General features: G+C 42.4%; 1 protein-coding gene across 13 annotated transcripts in view; it reads right to left on the reverse strand.

Annotated features, from left to right (window-relative positions):
* The window catches only part of MICAL3 (microtubule associated monooxygenase, calponin and LIM domain containing 3), a 187220-nt gene that overhangs the window by 18494 nt on the left and 149594 nt on the right, over positions 1-19132 (reverse strand). For all 13 annotated transcript variants that reach the window (XM_053405213.1, XM_053405214.1, XM_053405212.1 and 10 more), the window contains 5 exons: positions 14841-16698; positions 12893-12987; positions 8799-8849; positions 6017-6124; positions 4793-4886 (listed from right to left, as the gene is read on the reverse strand). In XM_053405213.1, the coding sequence (XP_053261188.1) occupies positions 4793-4886; positions 6017-6124; positions 8799-8849; positions 12893-12987; positions 14841-16698 (2206 nt within the window). The remainder of the gene's footprint in view (positions 1-4792; positions 4887-6016; positions 6125-8798; positions 8850-12892; positions 12988-14840; positions 16699-19132) is intronic.

Below are 19132 nucleotides of genomic sequence, written 5' to 3' on the forward strand. Positions count from 1 at the left end.
TTCCCTGGTAAATAGGCAGGGAGGACAGGCAGGCATGGATTTCCAGGCAGAGAAGGAGAGCAGGCTGGATTCTGTATGAGGATTTGTCACCTATACTGGTTTGTTTCAAGATGAGACACTGCACTGTTATTTTGGGGGACATTAAGGAAGGACCCACAAACATTCTCCAGTAGGGAGGGAATTTGGGGAAAGATACATCTCCATTCAAGAAAGCAGGGAAAGGAGTTGGGCTGGGTCTTCTCATTTCATCCTTTTTATTCAGCTACATCGTTTTGTGTTGGCTAAGCAACCAGAAATGTACTAGGGTCTTCACTCTTGCAGCTTCTTTTTGGTAAGTTTTTTCACCTACGGGGTAAATCCATAAACAAGCCCAATGGAATCTGGGATCTTGCATGTAAGATTGGCCTTGGGAAGGCTAAGGGCATAGGCAATTCTTTGGTAACTTTTCTCACACATCTACATTCCTGCAATCACTTTCCATAAATGGCAGATACTGTTTTATAGGATGTGTTGTGAGAAGTAGGAAACATGAAATGGCCACATGGGCCGGGGGTGTGTGGATTTGGGCAAGGAACTCAACACCATATAGCTAAGAAAAACTAAGCAGTTGCCATGCCCCTTCTGCAGAATGTAAGGGTTCTTCCCCTAAAATAACTATGTTCTACAAAGAGTCTCCATTCTGACCCAAACGAAAACCCCTCCAGTTTAAATAGGGCATCCAGTATGCCTAATAATCATGTCAATGTCTGCTGGGAGTATATAACATTTGGAAATCTTTATACATTCTGGTAAACTATGAAGAGCCTTCTTAAAGCATAATGATGTATGCAACAGACTTTAGGGTCACTTAACTCAAGAGAACAAAAATATGTATGGAAGACTTAAATCCTCTGAACTGCTCATCATAAAGGGTTTCCTTGTGTTTCCAGGATGACACTTTTCAAATTAATTTATTTCTAATCAGAAATAAAATGTCAATTGTTACTTTAGTTTCAACCCCTAAGAAGGAAGCAACATGACAGACTCAAGAAAATTGGTGTCAGAGTTGGTCCAATGCTCAAAAATTTCACTTGGGTCAAGATAGGTTTGGACCTTCTGTTATGCAAGCTGAGACAGTTGGCCTCAGGTGCCAGATATTTTGGGGAACACCATTAAAGGCCACCGAACTATAATTAATTATTATTACTACCAAGTAGTAAAGGGCACCACAGTCGTACCTTGGATCCTGAATGCCCTGGAACTCAGACGTTTTGGCTCCCGAATGCCGCAAACTCAGAAGTGATTGTTCCGGTTTGCAAACGTTCTTTTGGAATCCAAACGTCTGATGGGGCTTCCACAGCTTCTGATTGGCTGCAGGAGCTTCCTGCAGCCAATCAGCAGCTGCAAGTTGGTTTCCAAATGTTTTGGAAGTTGTACAGACTTCTGGAACAGATTCCATTCGACTTCCAAGGTACGACTGTACTTGGATTTTCTGCCTGGAATACCAAAGTGCATTGGGCTGTTTATGGAATGCACAAAGTATGTTCCCTTGACACATCACACAATAAGATGAACTTCAGTTTTCAATATATAAAGTAGCATAGAAAGTGTACAAAAGTGCTCCAGGCAGAAAATCACTTCCTATGTAAACACAATGTCTACATACGGCAAGGGCATGTATGCTGTGTGTTTATTACAACATGATAAGCACATACCATGTCTGTTTCACCACAAGTGCACATAGTAGGAGAGCTTTTGTGTATTTGTCCCATGTTAAAGTGTGCATGCAATGCTCCTAACAATAGAAGCAGTATCAATGTAGAATAAGTCTTGCGTGAAATGGACACAAAATTCTAATTAACTCATACACAAGGAAGCTGTTTTAACAATAAAGAATGGGTAGTTTGGGGAAGGTGTTCTCTTCCCATCTGCATTACCAAAGCAGAAGCTCCTTTTCCAGCAAACCTGTTACTAGCCATTAAGAGAATAAGGCTTTGTAATTGTAGTCTGCAAGGCATATCAGTTTGGCCAATACTATATACACTGCATAAGGCAGTCAAGGTTGTTTGGACAGTATACAGAAATAAGTTACTGCTGATATTGAAGGTGTGTAAGGAAAAAGAGGTTTTAAGGCACATGAAAATCTAAAAAATTAAAAATTCTCTCATCTCATGAAACATTATCCCATTAACAGTCCATTTTTCATGGGATTACTGAATATGGACATCTTTCAGCTATAAATCCTGAATTCAAAAGGCAATTATTAATACTCATAGGCACACCTGTGAGCCCCCAAAATAAGCCAACCTTTTCATTTGTCTCTCCCTCTCCACTTCCCCATCACATTTTAGATATCTAAAGCCATCTCTAATAATTGTCTGCTTGCCAAAGCACCACCACTGCCCATGAAGTGTGGCAAGTAAAGCCCTCAGTTGTTTGCAAAGCTCCTCAAATTCTGATGACACCACCTATAAGGATGCCGGGGGACAAGGAAATGAATGTCAGGTGACAAAAAAAGAGTTTGAGATGGCTGTAGACTGTTGAATGTAGAGGTGCATAATTCTTTCTATTCTTTTAAAACTATATACCTGCATTCATTTTATGAAACAATTTAAACAACAATATTTAAATAGTTGTAAAAGTATTCCAGGGATTAAGTTCGACTGAGTACATGATTTGGCCCCAGCTGATGCTGTGATTTACCACTAGCAAAAAGCTGCACTCTGCAGTCCTACCAAAACATATTCTCTATAGATTCTCTCCCTTTCAAGTTGGAGGCAATCAAATTCTCTCTGATGCAACAAGAATGACTCTGAAAGCCTGAAAAAAGCATTTTAAACCAGAGTCAACTGCAGGATAAAATAAGTACCGTAAGTTTGGGCAGCTAGTGGTGATGGCACTATCAAAATGTACTCATTAACTCAAAAATATTAATATCTATATGTAGCTTTAGGGAAGACTGCCTTTGAAAACAAGGAGAAGGTATGATGCTCAGTTTGTGATTGTGGTGCACTAGATGTTGCTGGTTTCAATCTTAAAGAGATTGAGTCCCACAGAGTTCCCTCCCTGGGGCTCCCTTGCAGCTGCCAAGATCACTGTAGGCCACTCTCTGCAAAGTAATTTTCAACTATAAGGACATGAGACTTCCCGAGGGCTAATCCACAATTATGGAATTCCTAATCTTTTAAGATTTGCCAAAACCTGGGTATCTAACACAGGTAGGGAAAGTCTCCTGTAACTGGGGTGGCATTTGGTGGTCAAGGACAGCAAACAAGGGATTAAAATTTAATTCATCCTGTGTTGCCTTTGATATTGTTAAATCTGTCTCAAATAGGCTGTTATTTACCAGGAGATTTCAGAACAGGGCAGGATATACATCGTAATAAAAAGAAATAAAAAGGTAAAGGTACCCCTGCCCAATAAAAAGAAATACATTGTAATAATTAAGTGTAATGTTCAGGTAGTATCTGTTCTTAGTGCACTGATTGTCCAGTCACTGATAATCCTACCGCATTCCTATTGGAAATTTCAGTGTGTCAATCCAAGCTTCAAACAAAGCAGAAAAACAATTCTTCCAGGCTGTTTTGAGGAAAGTCAATTTAGTTACATTTCCCTCCCAAACTTAAGGCCAGTATAACAAAAGGTTACTCGTCTTTACATATCTCAAAATTAAGTTAAATTCATTTTCACCAAGCAGGTTGCCTCTTACACCTCTGGTAAATGGATCATGTGAAATAACCTGGGTCTTTGTGTGTTTGCCTCTACTCGTTTCTCAAGGAAGGAGTGGTAGAATATGTCAAGTGAGGAAATCATCATCTAACTATGTTCTCTCCCATGGATAAACTAGACATTATGGCAGACACAGGGCTACAGGTAAAACAGTATTCTCATTAATACTTCATCCTCCCTCGTAAGGTCTAGTGAAACTCACCATGCAATATCTTGCAGTGAATTCTCTCACCTCGGCACCCAATGAAGATGGAGGGAGGCAGGGAAAGTCAAGAGTGACAACATCACGTTGCATAGCAAATTTCACTGGGCATTAAGAAGGGTGTGTGGGCAGAAGACTACATGCAGAGTTTTGGGTTTTCAGTAGCAATCCTGTGTGTGCAGTAACATCTAGTTCTGCTCTTAATGTCTTTCATCTATGTTAATTCCAAGTACCATTCATTAGACCAGGCCATCAAGTGTAGAGGTTCATTCCATTAACAGCAGATGACGATGACAACTGTTTCACATGTTGTATTGAACTTCTGTTCCACACGCCTTGAAGCTGTGCATGATTTTGCAGAGAGCATGTGGTACTTGCTGGGGCTGTTCTGTGATGGTCCCTTATGAGGGTGCTAATGCTGTTTCAAGGCACAGTGAATTAAAAAACACAAACTTATATCAATTATTCTCTTCTCTTTTTCATTTTGCTGGGCAAAGTGGAGGCTTCCTTGCCACAACCAAGTTTTATTTCCTAAAGGAAAGCTAGCAGATGGGTAACCTATATGCATTACCACCTTTTTGCAAAATGCAACTAATAATTGGACAAAACTTTGTCCTGAAGAAGTGAGACGTATTTTCAGAGCAAATGAAACCCAGCTAAGGGATCTTGCCATTTAGGTAGCTTCACAGGCAGAGAAGCCCAAGATCTGATAGAGAAGGGAAATGATGAATTTTAATTCATTTGTTTAAAAAGATAATTTAATAAAAGAACTTGCAGCTTAGGAAGGGACCAGTCTGTATAGCTAGCACACAGGTTGTTATGAATCTTTGCATAAAAATGTAATAAAAAAAGAAAAACACAAGATGGAAGACTGGAAGGTACCTGCTTCTCCCCTAAGAGCCTTCTCAACAGCGACTCCCCTCTCCTCCAGCTGCCTTTGCTTCTCTTCTACTTGCTCCAGCTGTCGTTGGATAATCTATGGGAAAAGAGGGAAAACAGACACATAGGTCCTCATTCTCCTGTGTTCAAATGGCAGGATACTAATTTCAAGAATCTCCAGTGCTTCCAAAGCAGACCAGCGCCACCTAAGAGCTGTTCCAGAAGCAAAAACCAGAGGGGCCTTAAGGTTTTGTAACTGACGATCAACTCCTGGGGGAAAAGAGAGCACTGATGTTTTCCAAACAGTGGCCCATCTGGGAATTCCCCCCCCCCCAAGTACCTGGTTTGGCAACATGCTTTCCATGTGTCCTTAAAAATGGTGGGTGAAGTATCCAGTGTGTGGACACTATGGGGACCAGGGGCTCGTCTACACATTTGCTTTCCCACAGGGAAATCTACTCTTTAGCACTGAATCAGAGCAAACGTCAATCAGGTTTCCCATGGATTGACTTTGCTCCGATTCAGTGCCAAAGAGTAGGTTTTCATGCGGCAAGCAGCGGGGCAAACAGAAAACTTCTCAGACTCATGCTTTCTAGGCATGGGACAAGCAAAGTGTGGACAAGCCCTAGATACGTGGGAAGTACTCACACACCTTTCCCAAAAATACCTTCAAATAATTTTGGAATCTTTCTTCCACAACATCTCTTAACCATAACCCCCTACTATATTTGAGTAGTATGAATTTGTGTATATTCTTCCTCTTGCCCCAGGGTCCACCTTCCTCTCCTTTGTCTCCATTTGGTCAAAATCTAGACTGAAAGCTCCTCAGGGCCGGGATATGCCTTTTTGTTTGTGCTGCTGTGTGAAGTGTCTTCAGGATATTGGTAAGTCACACATTCTCCAGTTACTGTTTTGGATCCGTACAAGGCAGAAGTGTACATAAGTATATTGCTTGCAGCTGCTCATACAGGTGTCTTACAAAAGCAGCACTTCAGGCAGCAACAAGAGAGTAATATGTACCATTGTCAAACCTTACATGTAGGAAGTGCAGTTAAATTATGGGAAAACATCAGGATAATACCACCAGACAGGTCAATGTAATGTGACCTTCCTTGAGACATGCAGTTTTCTGATGCACACTGCAAAGATGTGCACAAAGAAGGTTATCTTCTTAAAGGCTCATGATTTTTTCTTCCTGGAAATTATGGATGAAAATTATGGCTTTACCTGAGCCCTGTGTAACCTCTTCAGCTCCTCCTGCTTGGCTTGACGGCGAGCAGCTTTCTGCACCCGCCTGGTCAGTTTGGCGTTGAGCTCATCCTCCGTGTATGCTTTCTGCAGCAATAAAGAGAGGAATGCATTTCAGTCCCTTACAACAAAACTGTCAGCCTCAATAAGTAGGAACAGAAGGTGCTACTTGCTGGGCTTTCTTCTCAGTGGGCAAACTGTCAATTTGAGTGCTAACAGTGCAGTGCGTGGGCCTTGGTGCAGAAGTAAGGTGTGAAAGAAAGGCATGAATCAGGTGCAAAGCAGTGATTTAACAGAGAGCTTCCAGTTACAGCTGCATCCTCTTCAATTCTCCTTGTGGCTTGCCCTAAAGATAGGAGGTGTCCCTGATTTCATCAACTTTCTTACAAAGAAGGGAGCCTATTGTATTACTTTTTGACCTAGGCAAAGTAAAAAAAATAAACCCATGACCAAATCATCTTACGAAGTAGGCTAAGAGTTCGTTGTATATTATAGCACATGGTATGCTGCCTATTTCCTTGTGCTCCCATGAGTCCAGGCTGCAACTTCTACCATATTTGCAACTCCTCCCAATCACTTAATCAGCAGGGCATGGAACCACTCAACCTGCATTTTCAATGCAACAATAAAGGAAACTCATGATCTAAAGGCCTATGTAATGCACTAAAGGCCTATGTAATCACTTCAACCTGCAATTGGGAATAATGGCGATATGAATTCCATATTAAAAAGTCAATTCTTAGCACATACAAAACTAGAATGCGATGAGGAAAGCTATGCAAATATCCTTCCAGCTAACATAAAAACATTCTAGGCAAGCATACAACTGTGAGAGCACCCTAACAGCAGTCTTAAATGGTCAAGTAGCAGTTGTGTCACATGGGCCTGCTGATCATACAACTTAACTATAAATTTGTGGTGTGAACTAGCTCTATGGGGTTATAAGCTGCCTATGTCTTCCAGTTTTATGGACACATGCTCCAGTGTCTTTTAAACATCTTGTCAAAATCATTAATATACACAACTAGTTTCAAGATAAACATGCACCTTACAGAGTTGCTTTGGGGCTGAAAATTCACATCTATGTTGTAACAAGATGTGTGGAGCATGTGTTTTCCTAACATATCATCCTCCCTTGACAATTCAGAGAAGCCCTCCATTGACGCAAATATCCCAGCATCCCCTATTACCTTCATGCCATTTTAAAAAATCAAGTCAACAAGATTTGGGTGGCTGAAATCCTGGTCAGATTAGAGATTGGAAGTCATTAGCATTACCAGAGTTTATTAGTGCTAAAAAGATGCTAAATCACAGGAAGATCACTTTGGATCCCCACTAAGCCCATACCTAACAGTTTCACTGCTAGCTTATGTAAGTATTTGGCCACAGAATGTGTAAAAGTGATGTGTTTGCCCTGAGAAAAGCAAATCCGTGAATTGCCTCTTTCAGTGTTTTCTTATTCATGACTGCAACCTCAAATCAAGTGCTACTTCTCATATTACATTTTTATATGTTAAAATCCACACTTCAGCAGGAAAACCTCCATTTCCTAAGATGAGAATGCTTGCACATTTCTTTCCCATTTGGCCCAATGTATGCATCAAGAAGTTGAAGCATATACTAGGCCAAAAGAAGAAAACACACCTGGATGACAACTCTCACATTACAATGCGCACGCCTTCATAGATGTGTAGATTTCGACACACAAAATGGTAACATGAGAATATAACCTGTGAGCAGAGTTGGAAGGCATCGCTGCACAACAAACTTGATACTTGTTTCTCCCAAGAATCATGAGAACTGTAGCTTGCTGAGAAGTCAGTTTGACATATCTAGGTCATACTCACATAGAACTCAAGAGTTCCTTAGGGAAATGGAACAGGTACAAAACCAATTACAACCACTGATGTGAATGTGCTTAGAATGGGAAGAGGGGCAACTGAGGTGATATTGTGATACCCCCTAAAACAATATGTTACTTGGGCTGCAATTTGGAACCAGCTTTCATCAATAATTCAGAATTAACCAAATGATTTGGAGAACGGTGGGAATGAACACAAGTATTTGCAAAAGTTGTTGTTGTTATTATTATTATTAAAATGATGCTTGTTTTGTGCACTCTACCTATGTGTATACTTATATTTTTACAGTGACTTATATGGAGTGTACAGAAACATATCAATAAATTATAATGGCCAAGGCTACTGTGTGGCATGGTGATTAGAGCAGAGGACTACAATTGGGGAGATCCAAGCTCAAATCTCCATTCAGCTCACTGGGTGACCTTCAGCTGATCTCTTCCTCTCAGCTTACCCTACCTATCAGGGTTGTTGTGAGGATAAAATGGGGAAATCTTGTAAGCCACCTTGATCTCCTTGGAGGATGAGCAGAATAAAAATGCAATAAATAATAAAGTAAAATAATTTCAATTTATACCAGATATAAGTAAGTACCTAATATGTCCAGCAAAATACCCTTTAAAACCTTTTTAAAAAGCAACAAACCAAGATCAAGAGGTTTTCTCTCTCTGGTTGATCCTTGATGCACATACTGCATGCATTTCAAGTGAGCACGAAGTTTTAGGATTTGACATTTCCTTGATCAGGTTGCCCTTATTTTTTTTAACCATTTCATACATGCACAGTCAGGAATTACATTAGTACAAACAAAGGCAGGGAGATGGGACATAGACTATAGTTCTGGAAGGTTAATGATGGGAATGCATGCAACTGTGGCCAGTCAATGAGAATGGAGACACTACCTTTGATGCGTATGATCTCTTGAATGCCAAGGCGTGTGGGACGTAAATCGACTTTAAAAGGGGGAGGGGGAAGGAATGGCAAAGGCAAAAATAAATAAATAATAAAACCCACACACATAAAATGGAGCACAGTCAGTTAAACATTAATACGCTGAAAACAAAATGAACAGTAACAAACATAAAGGTTGCTCGAAGTGCAACATGGCACTATGTATGAGGGTGAATGCTTCAGAATCAGGAAACAAATACTTGACCAGGCCTGCACTGCCTGTGACCCAAACCCAAATGCAACCTACAAGCCATGTATTGTAGCCTGTCAGATGTACAACCGTACCCCCTACCCAACCCCCACTGCCCATTTTGGTAGTCACAGGCAACAGAAAGAGTTTGGTTCATCAAACTCTTGGTGCACTAATATACATGGCTTGGGAGCACTGTTCAGCTTGGGAGATCACAACTTGTGGAAGTCCAGGCCAGACCAATTTAGGTACAACATAGCAACAAAGCAGCTGTTTTTAATTAAGAGACGTTATTACTGTTGCTCAGCCTACTGATTCACTATCATAAGCTTAAATGCATGCAGAAGCTTAACTCCTTTGGTTCCTGCATGAACAGTAAAAAGAGGATTACACAGAGCCCTCTCCTTGTTTCACTCTTCTGTTGCTTGCATCCTTGCCTGGGCCAAGGCAGAAGCAAATGGAAGTTTGCAATGCAGGTGGATTGGAAGAAAAGGGTTCTGCAAAGCTTCTGTCACTATTCAGAAGGAATAGTGGAAGGAAGGAGTTTAAAGACAACTATGGCAGTGACAGAGTTCACATGGGAGACAGCAGCTGATCATACCCACCCCCCATATGTGTATCTGTGCTTCTTCCCCGAGGAATAGTCACATAACTATTTCTTGTCTAATGAAACTGTGTATGAATGCCTAGTCTGGCATTCAATTCTGACGCCAATCTTCTACTTGAATTGAGATTTACCTTTACAGACGTTATGGTTTTCCACAGGGCACCTAGGCATCCTTCCACCCTGTTTTCACTGGAAAGCACTCAGTTAAACAATTTTGCAAATGAAAATTTGAACATGGTGCTGCTTTGCTTAGTTGTGCAGGGCAAAGAGCCAAACAGGCCACTGAAGCCCGGTCAATTACCCTGGAAAACCTTGCTCCTCCCCAAGGCATTACCCATCTCAGAAGTGTTATAGCAGGAATGGGGGAACTACAGCCCTCCAGAAATTGTTGGACTACAACTCCCATCAGTCCCAGGCAGCTCAGCCAAAGGACAGGGATGAATGGTGTCCAGCAGCAGCTAGTAAACCAGAGTTTCCCCATCTCTGTTTCATAGGCTATAAATGTGACTCTTTTTTAAATGAAATGTGATTTTTCAGAACACTGAATTTTGTGCCCAGGTTTTTTTTTGGTGTTTTTTTTTGCAGTTGCATAGTATCTTTTATTGAATTGCTTAAAAACACACATGTCACTCTGCCTTTCAGTACTTTCATAGTGCACTTAATCTTCATTAAATAAATGCATAAACACAAAGGGAAAACTGAAGTGCAACCAGAGTTTAGACTTTGAGACCTCCAATGTGACACCCACAGTGTCAAACATCCCCCTTAGCATAAGAGCATAAGAAAAGCCTGATGGATCAGGCCAAAGGTTGATCTGTTTTGTAACTAGGAGGGGTCCTCTATAACCATAACAGCTATGACAGTTGCGGACCCCTGCTTTAGACAAAACCTCAGCCTTCAGCAGGCTACCAGAGAAGGAAATATACTCTTGAACAAACAGTCAGATACTAAGTATATCAAATATTTTACAACATCAGCACATACACACATACACTGACCAAAGCTCCAAGAAGCACATATCCCACAGCAAGCTATACCAGCATTTATTTAGAAGCTGCTTCTAGTGTTAGACAGCAGACAAAACTAAAGAGCTAATCGCAAACATTACAGTAAACCACATCAAACAGGCAACCTTTGGGAAGAGGATATGGTATTGCAACAAGAGCGCTAGCTGCTGGGTTTTGGTCTATAAGCAGTTCATGATCGGTCATGTAGCAGAAAGAAGAAAATACTGGCTCAGGAGGTACACACAAGACCATGCCCTTGTATTCCAGATTAGTAATCAAATTAAGACCATCCCACAACACCCTGCCATTTCTGTTCTCACAACTCACCAGCATGGAAGACATCACACTGGGGCAGTGAAGAGCAAAGGTGGCTCTATGAACTACAACTAAGCAATGGGGAACAGACTGCAATTGTGTATTTCTTCCTCACAGCTGCTCCCCTCTCTCCTTCACTGAAGTCAAGCCATGTATTGTCACTGACACAACAATCCTGCAGCCTGCTCCTGATCTCTCTACTGAGGTAAGGGAGCTGCTTTGTTTTATGCATCCCAGCTCAATATCAGAACTGGAGAGGATTAGTTAGTCCATGGAATGTTTAACCATCCTTTCATTCATGTAACTGGAGGAGTCAAGATTGGTAAAATGACCAATTACTTCTACTCTTTCAGTACATATTCCTTCTTGATGCAACTCTCAATGCATATTAATAACAGTTCTTTGCTGTTGATTAAGATACCTGGAATGTCTGCAATATTCAAAATACACAACAAAACAACCATTAAGCACTCCAATGGCTATTTAGAGGTGAAGTAATTCTCACTCTTCATCACATGTTGGCCACCTGTGTGAATCAGATGTGGTAGAAGTGCTAACCAATCCCTGCTAAGCAGCTATATGAACATTAAGGCAGCTTCAGGACTCTAAGCTAGGGATTGGGTACCAAGGCCCTACAGATGTTGCTGGGCTGCAACTCCCACCCTCCCTGTCTATTGCCTATGTTGGCTGGGGAAGGTAGAAGTGGGAATCCCACAACATCTGGTCTATGCAGACATGAATAAGTAACTGCTTCATGACTTATCAGAACCCACCACATTGTTACTACTACCCTCTCCCATGATGCTGTTTCCAGCATCCCCAGGTACCTCCTCATTCCTTTGCATCCCAGATGTAATGTGGAACCTGCCAGGAAAATCCTGAAGGCAAGCATTTGGGAAGTTGGGGGGCAGGGAAGGGTCCAATAAAAAACAACAGCTCAAATATAGGTATGTTAAACATGGGAAGAAACTCAGCGTCTGAGTATGAAAGATAGTCACATTTACAAGCTTACATCATCATCCTTGGACAGCTGCCTGAGCTGTAATTTATCATCCAAGATAAAAGTGGCCAGTTGGAGTGCTTACTCACAAGCAGATCTTTTAGCCGGAAGAACTATAGATTATTTGCTCGACATGCAAATAATCATACTTGCAAATAAGACCTCCATCTTGCCATTTGAAACAGCGCTTGTAGGGCGTTCTTCACTGTCATAAAACTGAACAGTGCAAGGAACTTAGCACCTCTTTGATGAGGTAGTGACTTTCCCATAAAGCTTGGAAACTGAGTCCTAAACCAGTGATATGTTTGTCATGAGGTGTAAACCGCACAAGCCATTCCCAGTACACATCGAAGGAACAACAACTGGAACAAACATACCAGCTTTGCAAGCTGCATCTCTTTCTCAACAGGAGCAATGTGAGATGATAAACTGATGCTACAGATCACACAACTGAGGTTGAGACATAGCCAGTGGAATCATTTAGGAAAGAGATCCAGCATTTCAGGCCATACATGAGGATTCCTCAGGAGGACCTATATTTCTGGATCAATGTTTGTTCTATACCCCAATGGACAACTGATATAAAGCAATTAAGTGGTCAGTGTGCTAAATATGCATGTCACAGTTCCTACATTTGCTAAAAGTGTGTTTGTATAGATAGGCAGATCATTTGACCTGTGTAGATACCATATATAGTTATTAATAGATGTGAAAAGCAATGTTCTTCATAAACACTGAGTTTTTACAGTATAATCCCAGATATATCCAAAAGTGGGCTTTTGTCTGCAGGTTTCTTCCAGCCCAGATAAATAAATTAATAGGAAATATGAAACATTAATCACTTCAGCTTTCCTAAGGTTTTATTATTTATCTTGGCTATGAAAGAGCACAGCTAGCTCAACATTTCCCACCCAGTTTAATCTTACCTCTCGCTTGGATCTCTGTGAAGAGCGCTCTAAGACGTCATCGTTGGAGAGGTCAGAGTCCTCAGAGAAGCTTAAGTGTCGACGTAGTTGCAAATCTGCGATGGTAAAGAAACAAATCAGATGACACAGCCAGAGGAGCAGCTGGCATCATAATGAACTTAGATGATGAGTCTCTTGAAGTCTGAAAAAAAGAACATGCCACCCACTGTGCTACATTGACTAGAGCAGCTACCCCTTTCTTCCGGAGCAATGCCCTGGCCGTTTGTGATTCCCCCTCCCCATTTTTAATGATGTTCTTTGACATCTGTGTGCTCAATTTCTTTAATGTTGAAGGACACATTTCTCCTCCCTGGTCCCTACTAATTTATTTCTAACCACGTCACTGAGAGCCATGGTGGTGCAGTGGTTACAGTGTTGGGCAGGAACTGGGGAGACTCAGGTTCAAATCCTCACTTGGTCATGAAGTTCACTGGGTGACCTTGAGGTACTCACCTAGCCTATCTCACAGGGTTGTTGTTGTGAAGATAAAAAGGAGTGTGTGTTTATGCATCTATGAGTTCGGTGGAAGAAAGCAAATACACACCAGGTTTATCTGTCCCTGTTTTACCTACAGTAAGACTACATCCCTCCTCTTCTATGACATGGGAAAGAGATAGCGTGCTGCTGGTATTAATTATAATAATCTGCGGAAGATCTAAGAGTGTGGCCTTTTTGCACCTCCAGTAGTAACTTTCTCAGATGCCTTGATTTATACTTCTTCAATACTTTTCTTCAAAAAGCAGTGTAGATGTTCCTTGAAGAACAGCTGGGACTTATTCTTTCCATGCCAAGCAAGTTATCTGGAAGGTATGCTACCAATTAGGCCAATACTATTGCAACTGGAATGGAAGTTTATGAGCTGGGCCTCAAGCTGCAAGTTGCTGAATATTTCTGATTTCGTCTGAGGCACCTTTATTACTTATTCTCCAGATAATCAACCTGCTATTTTAAAAGTTATAAACTGAGTCAGACAATATATGAGAAAGAAAACCATCAGATCACTCAGAACACTATCCTTCAAACGGATTTGTCCAAGTGGCTTAAAATAAGAGCAGGGCACAGAACCAGATGCATCTAATCCTAAACTCCCAAGCCTGGTTGACAATGAAGCAGACTGTTCATACTGACTTCACCAGGCTTGAGATGGGAACTGGGGGGAGAAAGCGATGACTCATACATCAAGCCTAACACTGCTGCTGATACAAATATCCCCAGAGTCTGGGTGTTGCAGCAAAATGGAAACTCATGGATGTGTCCAGTCATGCCTCACAAAACTAGGCCACGCATGGGATCTTTTGTAGCCCATTTGGGGCACTTGGATAAAACAGCTGCTCCCAGTTAGGCAGGGAACAGCGATACCACTGGGTAGCTGTGTACCCCTCCCCCAAATGTGCATGTCTGTGAATATGCTGCTTAGGAGTAGGGGGCTAATTCTCAATCATCATCAGAGCAACTGCCCCCCCAATCCGGCCTCCCACAAGAAAGCTGTTTCAACAATTTCATTTTTAAAAGAGAAAGAGGTTGCAAGAATTGAAGGAGTCCCTGAAAGCACCCACAGAAAATATACATGTGCCTTGCATACATCACTTCAAAGGGAACGTGTGGTGTGTTGTTCGCCAGATACCATCCATGACTGCTTGGAACTGTGGCACATGAACATCCAGAGGAACACATATTCCTATTCCTCAAGCTAAAACTAGAAATCCCATGCTTTTGTAAAATACTATTTTTTCATGCTTTCCTTGTTCCTCTTCTGCTTTTTTATGCTTATCTCTTCCTTCCCCCCTTAATCACCTCCCAAATCACAGGTTACATTGCTCAAATATCTCTTGGGCTCATATTCTGTGCATGGAAGAAATTTGCAAAAGATTTTCAGGTACACTAAAGAATGCAGTCAGTAACACTATACCTGCTGCTCTAACTATTGGAGACGCCTTATGCTTCCCAGAATCCACTGTGGCCCCACTGGAAGGTGTACTAGGGCAGGATTTGTCATCTGTCTTTTTCTTCTTGTCTTTCTTATAGCCAGAGAACACAGACTTCCACAGTGATTTGGGCTTCGTGGCTTCCTCAGCCGCACTGCTGGATTTGTCAGAGAGCTTGCTGTCATTCTTGGACTTCTTCTCCTTTTTGTTCTTGCGGGGGGAGAAGAGAGAAGTCCTTTTCTTACTCTTCCCTCCAGAGCCTTCTGAGGATGTGACTGACCCATCACGCCCACTGGTGTCTGCAAAGGGTGAAAAGAACCTGTCACTACTAGCCTCGTGTTTCAGCGTGGGGCCTTCGCCAGCTTTCATACCCAAATGCTTCTGGGATTCAAAATACAGCTCTTTGGTCTTCGAAGGCATGGTAGATGCCTTGTGCAACTTGGCAGCACCAGCAGCATTGGCCATCTCCAGCTCTTTCATCTTGCATAGCTGCTTAGCCATGGCATCGCGTAAGGCCTGGCTCTTGATGGACTTCTCTCTGGCTCTCATTCTTTCCTCTGCTAGCTCCTTCGCTTCTGCAGAGACTTGAGGGAGGCCTCTCATTTGCTGGCTCCCCCCTTCCATTGATGGTGGCCCACCATTCTCTTTAACAAAATGTAGGTGAAGAGACTTCTCTGGCCTCGGTCTACTGGGGGGCGTGTAATATTTTTCATGGATGCTCGAATCCTCAGTCCTCTCATCGTAAGTGTCCTCCACGTCATCGGCAAATGGTATCTCATCCACACTCTCCACAAATGATTTCCGTACCTCCTCTCTGGAGGGCTGGGATGGCTCCCTGGCCGGCCGGATCCTTTCATTCGCTGCCGGTGGCGGGTGAGGTGTTTGCATAGAAGCCGGCTTAGACTCAGCCTCGTTCTGCCAAGTTGCCTGGTGCCTTTTTCTCCGCAGTGTTGCTGGCTCTTCGTTTTGAGGTGGTGGAGGCGGAGGGCTGGATGGAGGAGTGAGCATGGTGGAATCAGAAGTGTTGAAACTCTGGCTGGCCAATGTTCTCATGTTTGATGAACTGCCCTGAAGACCCAGTCCAGAACTGCTGGACAGCTCTCTCTTAACATCACTCAAATTTTTCAGCTCTCTCTCTGATGGGGATTTTGGAGTCAGCAAAGAAAACTGCTCACTGTCTAGCTTCGCTGTGACTGGCTTCTTTGGGGCTGACTGAGGTTTTACAATGTGGATCCCCTTCTCTTCTGAAATACGCTCAGGGGTGTATGTTTTCAGGGGGGCAGACTCAAGGGGGGAAATGGTAAAGCTTGGCTCTGGTCCCCTGCTTCTGTTCACAGGGGTGAGACCCAAACTCCTCCGGATTTCAGCACTCTTCATCCAGAACTCCTCCACAAGATTATTCCTTTTCAAAGCTTCTTCTGCTGTGGTAGGGCTCCCCAATTTTTCCATCTCTCCATCTTGATTTTTTAGGGCAAGCTTGGCCAAAGGAGTGGAGGTTAAGGCTGGGACTGGTTGGAAACACACAGGTTCCCCTGGAGATTGAATGGATGCTTCACCAGAGGGTAAAGGCTGTGAACAAATAGGCAAGGGGGTGGCAGGTGGAGATGCAGGTGCTGCAGGAGTTGCTGGCTGCGATTTCACAGGTGATGTTGGTGTGATGGTCTCAGGCATTGCAACTGGCTGGGACCGTATTGGAGAGAGTGGTACAGGTGGGCTTTGGACTTTTTGGTCATCACAGATCTTGACTTGCGCCTCCTCTCCTGGGAGGAACGGTTCAGGGAAAAACCGTACATCGGGGGATTCATCTTTGCAGGGCGCTGTTGCAAGAAGCTCCTTTGAGTCCTACACAGACAGATATAAAACACAGAGCATCATCAATGGAACAAAACACCCATCAGCAGGTTCTAGACCAAGGAGTTCCAAACTTTGTACATATACCAGCTGCTCCATGTTTGCCACAGACCCCTAGATTGTTACGAGCAATTCTGGAAAATATTCTAGAGTGCACACTCTCCTCATATGAGGCACTGGCCAGAGGATGCAATATTGCTGGCTGCAGGGATCTGGATTGCCAGTGTGTCACCTACAGGGAAAGTACTGGGCAAGTAGACCCAAGCAGGATTGAAAAATGGGTGGCCAAGACTGCAAAGGTCCTAAGCGGGAAGAGAACCTAACCGTGGGGGAGAGGAGGACAGAAGAACTGTCCCCATGTTGCAGGTTGGTTTCTCATACTTGGTTATTGCCCCCATGGTGATGGCTGATGCAGAAGTTTGTTTGTGGGGGTGGTAGTGATGTGGGTCCAGCTCAGGCAGCCGCTGCCAGCAATATACTGGTGGTGGCAACAGCAACAATAGCTGAGTAAGAGTAATAGAGTAAAGTGGTGTGGCATCGTTGGTGGTGGCGCTGGCAGCAGGGACGCCTGGGTCTAAACTGAGCTAAGACACGTTGGGGGCATTGACATGGGAGGGGGAAGGTGGCAAACAGACCTGGCACATACACTAGTCGTCCACCAAGGGTGAAGTTCCGCTGACTACAGTGATCTGTACCTAGCAAGAAGCACGCTGGTGAAGGAAAACCCAGCAAGACTGAACCCTTCTGCATTCTGCAGTGCAGTTGGGGGAGCAAGAAAGAAGAAACAATTTCTCCTTCCCTGTCCAAGTTGCATAGGATCTAAAAGAACCAAAATATTAACCCAGCCTCCTGAATTGATTTGGGGCAGGACTGGGGAGCATACACAGCCCTTGTAACAAATCACATTTTCCAGTTATACATATCAGGGTGGATTTTGTTTCTAAGAATTCCCATGCAACATTGGGTACTTTCCACTGTCAGAATTTAATTCACAACCCTAGCTCTCAACAGATTCAGTAATATGATGCAGATCTAAGGGCAGAACAGACAGACAGCTGGTGAATAAGGACCATGAATAAGGACTACAGTACTAGCCAATATGAGTTATTCCTTCTTCAGGCATTATGACAGCATTACTTTTATATCTATTTAGATCACTGTGTACTTTTTGGACATTGTGTCACTAACGATTGTCATTCTTGTTCTGTATTTTTTTGAATTTAAGCATTTAAGTTGTGCTAAAAAAAACCACAAGGCACATGGATTGTATTTCATAACACTAGTTCAAGTCACACGAAGTGCCAGCAAAGATGATTGTTGGGTGACTTCTGACACATCCTTAAGGAATGACTGACTCAGCTCTGAATAAGTTGGAAAATTGTCCTGCAACAGACTGAAGTAAAGAAGATTCTGGGAAATGAGTCTTTTACCTACAAATCTATGGGAAAGAATAAGGAGAAAGTCTCATTCTGCCACCGCCCACCCCGCTTGTCACAGAATATAGCCAATTAAAAGTACTGCTTGATACTAGCAAGCTGTTTCTTAATGTCCAAAGTAAATCAGCTTTTCAAAAAGCTAAGAAAACTCCAGAGCATGAGGTACAAAAGTAAAACATGGCTTCACCTAAGGTGTCAGCGGCCTCACAAATTGTACCCATGACGCGAGAGCCTTCTCTGTGATGGTGTCCCAGCTGGCCTCTTGTCTTGCACTGGACCTTCTTTCATTAGCTTAAAATGATTTTATTTACTCAGGCATTTACAGTGGGGACGGGGCAGTCATTTGAAAGATGTGTATTTTCTGTTGTTCTATAGACATTTAGCTGATGGATGGGACATAAATATTTCAATAAATAATTTTTTGTGAATCAAATGAAGAGTAGTGTTTTCTAAATGCATATGTACTGTGTCCTTACAGAATACTATATGGATGCACTGTGGGCTTTGCTTGCAAAAACAGCAAAAATGAGAGCACCAACAGGAATGAGATCACACCTTCTCCATAGGTAGGTTTGTGTTCCTAGGACTCTAAGTGTGTGGGAAGGGCCTGTCTTGATTTTTGAAATATGCTTTAGACTGCTGAGCAACTTTATGAATAATAAATATTGTTATTAAAAGCCACTATTTGTACAAAAGTACAGTGTTCACAAATGATGTCTCTGTTTTGTATTCTGGATTTTTCCCCCCAAGTACCAAATATAACGTAGGCAGCACTCTCACAAATTCAGTGGCTTCAGCTATCTCAATTAATTTCTTAAAATGCATTCCCATTTATTCTTCACCAATTTTTGTTCTAAGCATATTCATGGCAGAATGTTTAGAACTTGTTTTTATACAGAGATTCCAAACCAATTATTTGCCGGTCCTGTTTCAATGAGAGAAGCACTTCCACGTGCATTTATGTTGCAAGCCAATCTATTATAAATATT

This window comes from Podarcis raffonei, chromosome 10, assembly GCF_027172205.1.
Source record: "Podarcis raffonei isolate rPodRaf1 chromosome 10, rPodRaf1.pri, whole genome shotgun sequence".
NCBI lineage: Eukaryota > Metazoa > Chordata > Lepidosauria > Squamata > Lacertidae > Podarcis > Podarcis raffonei.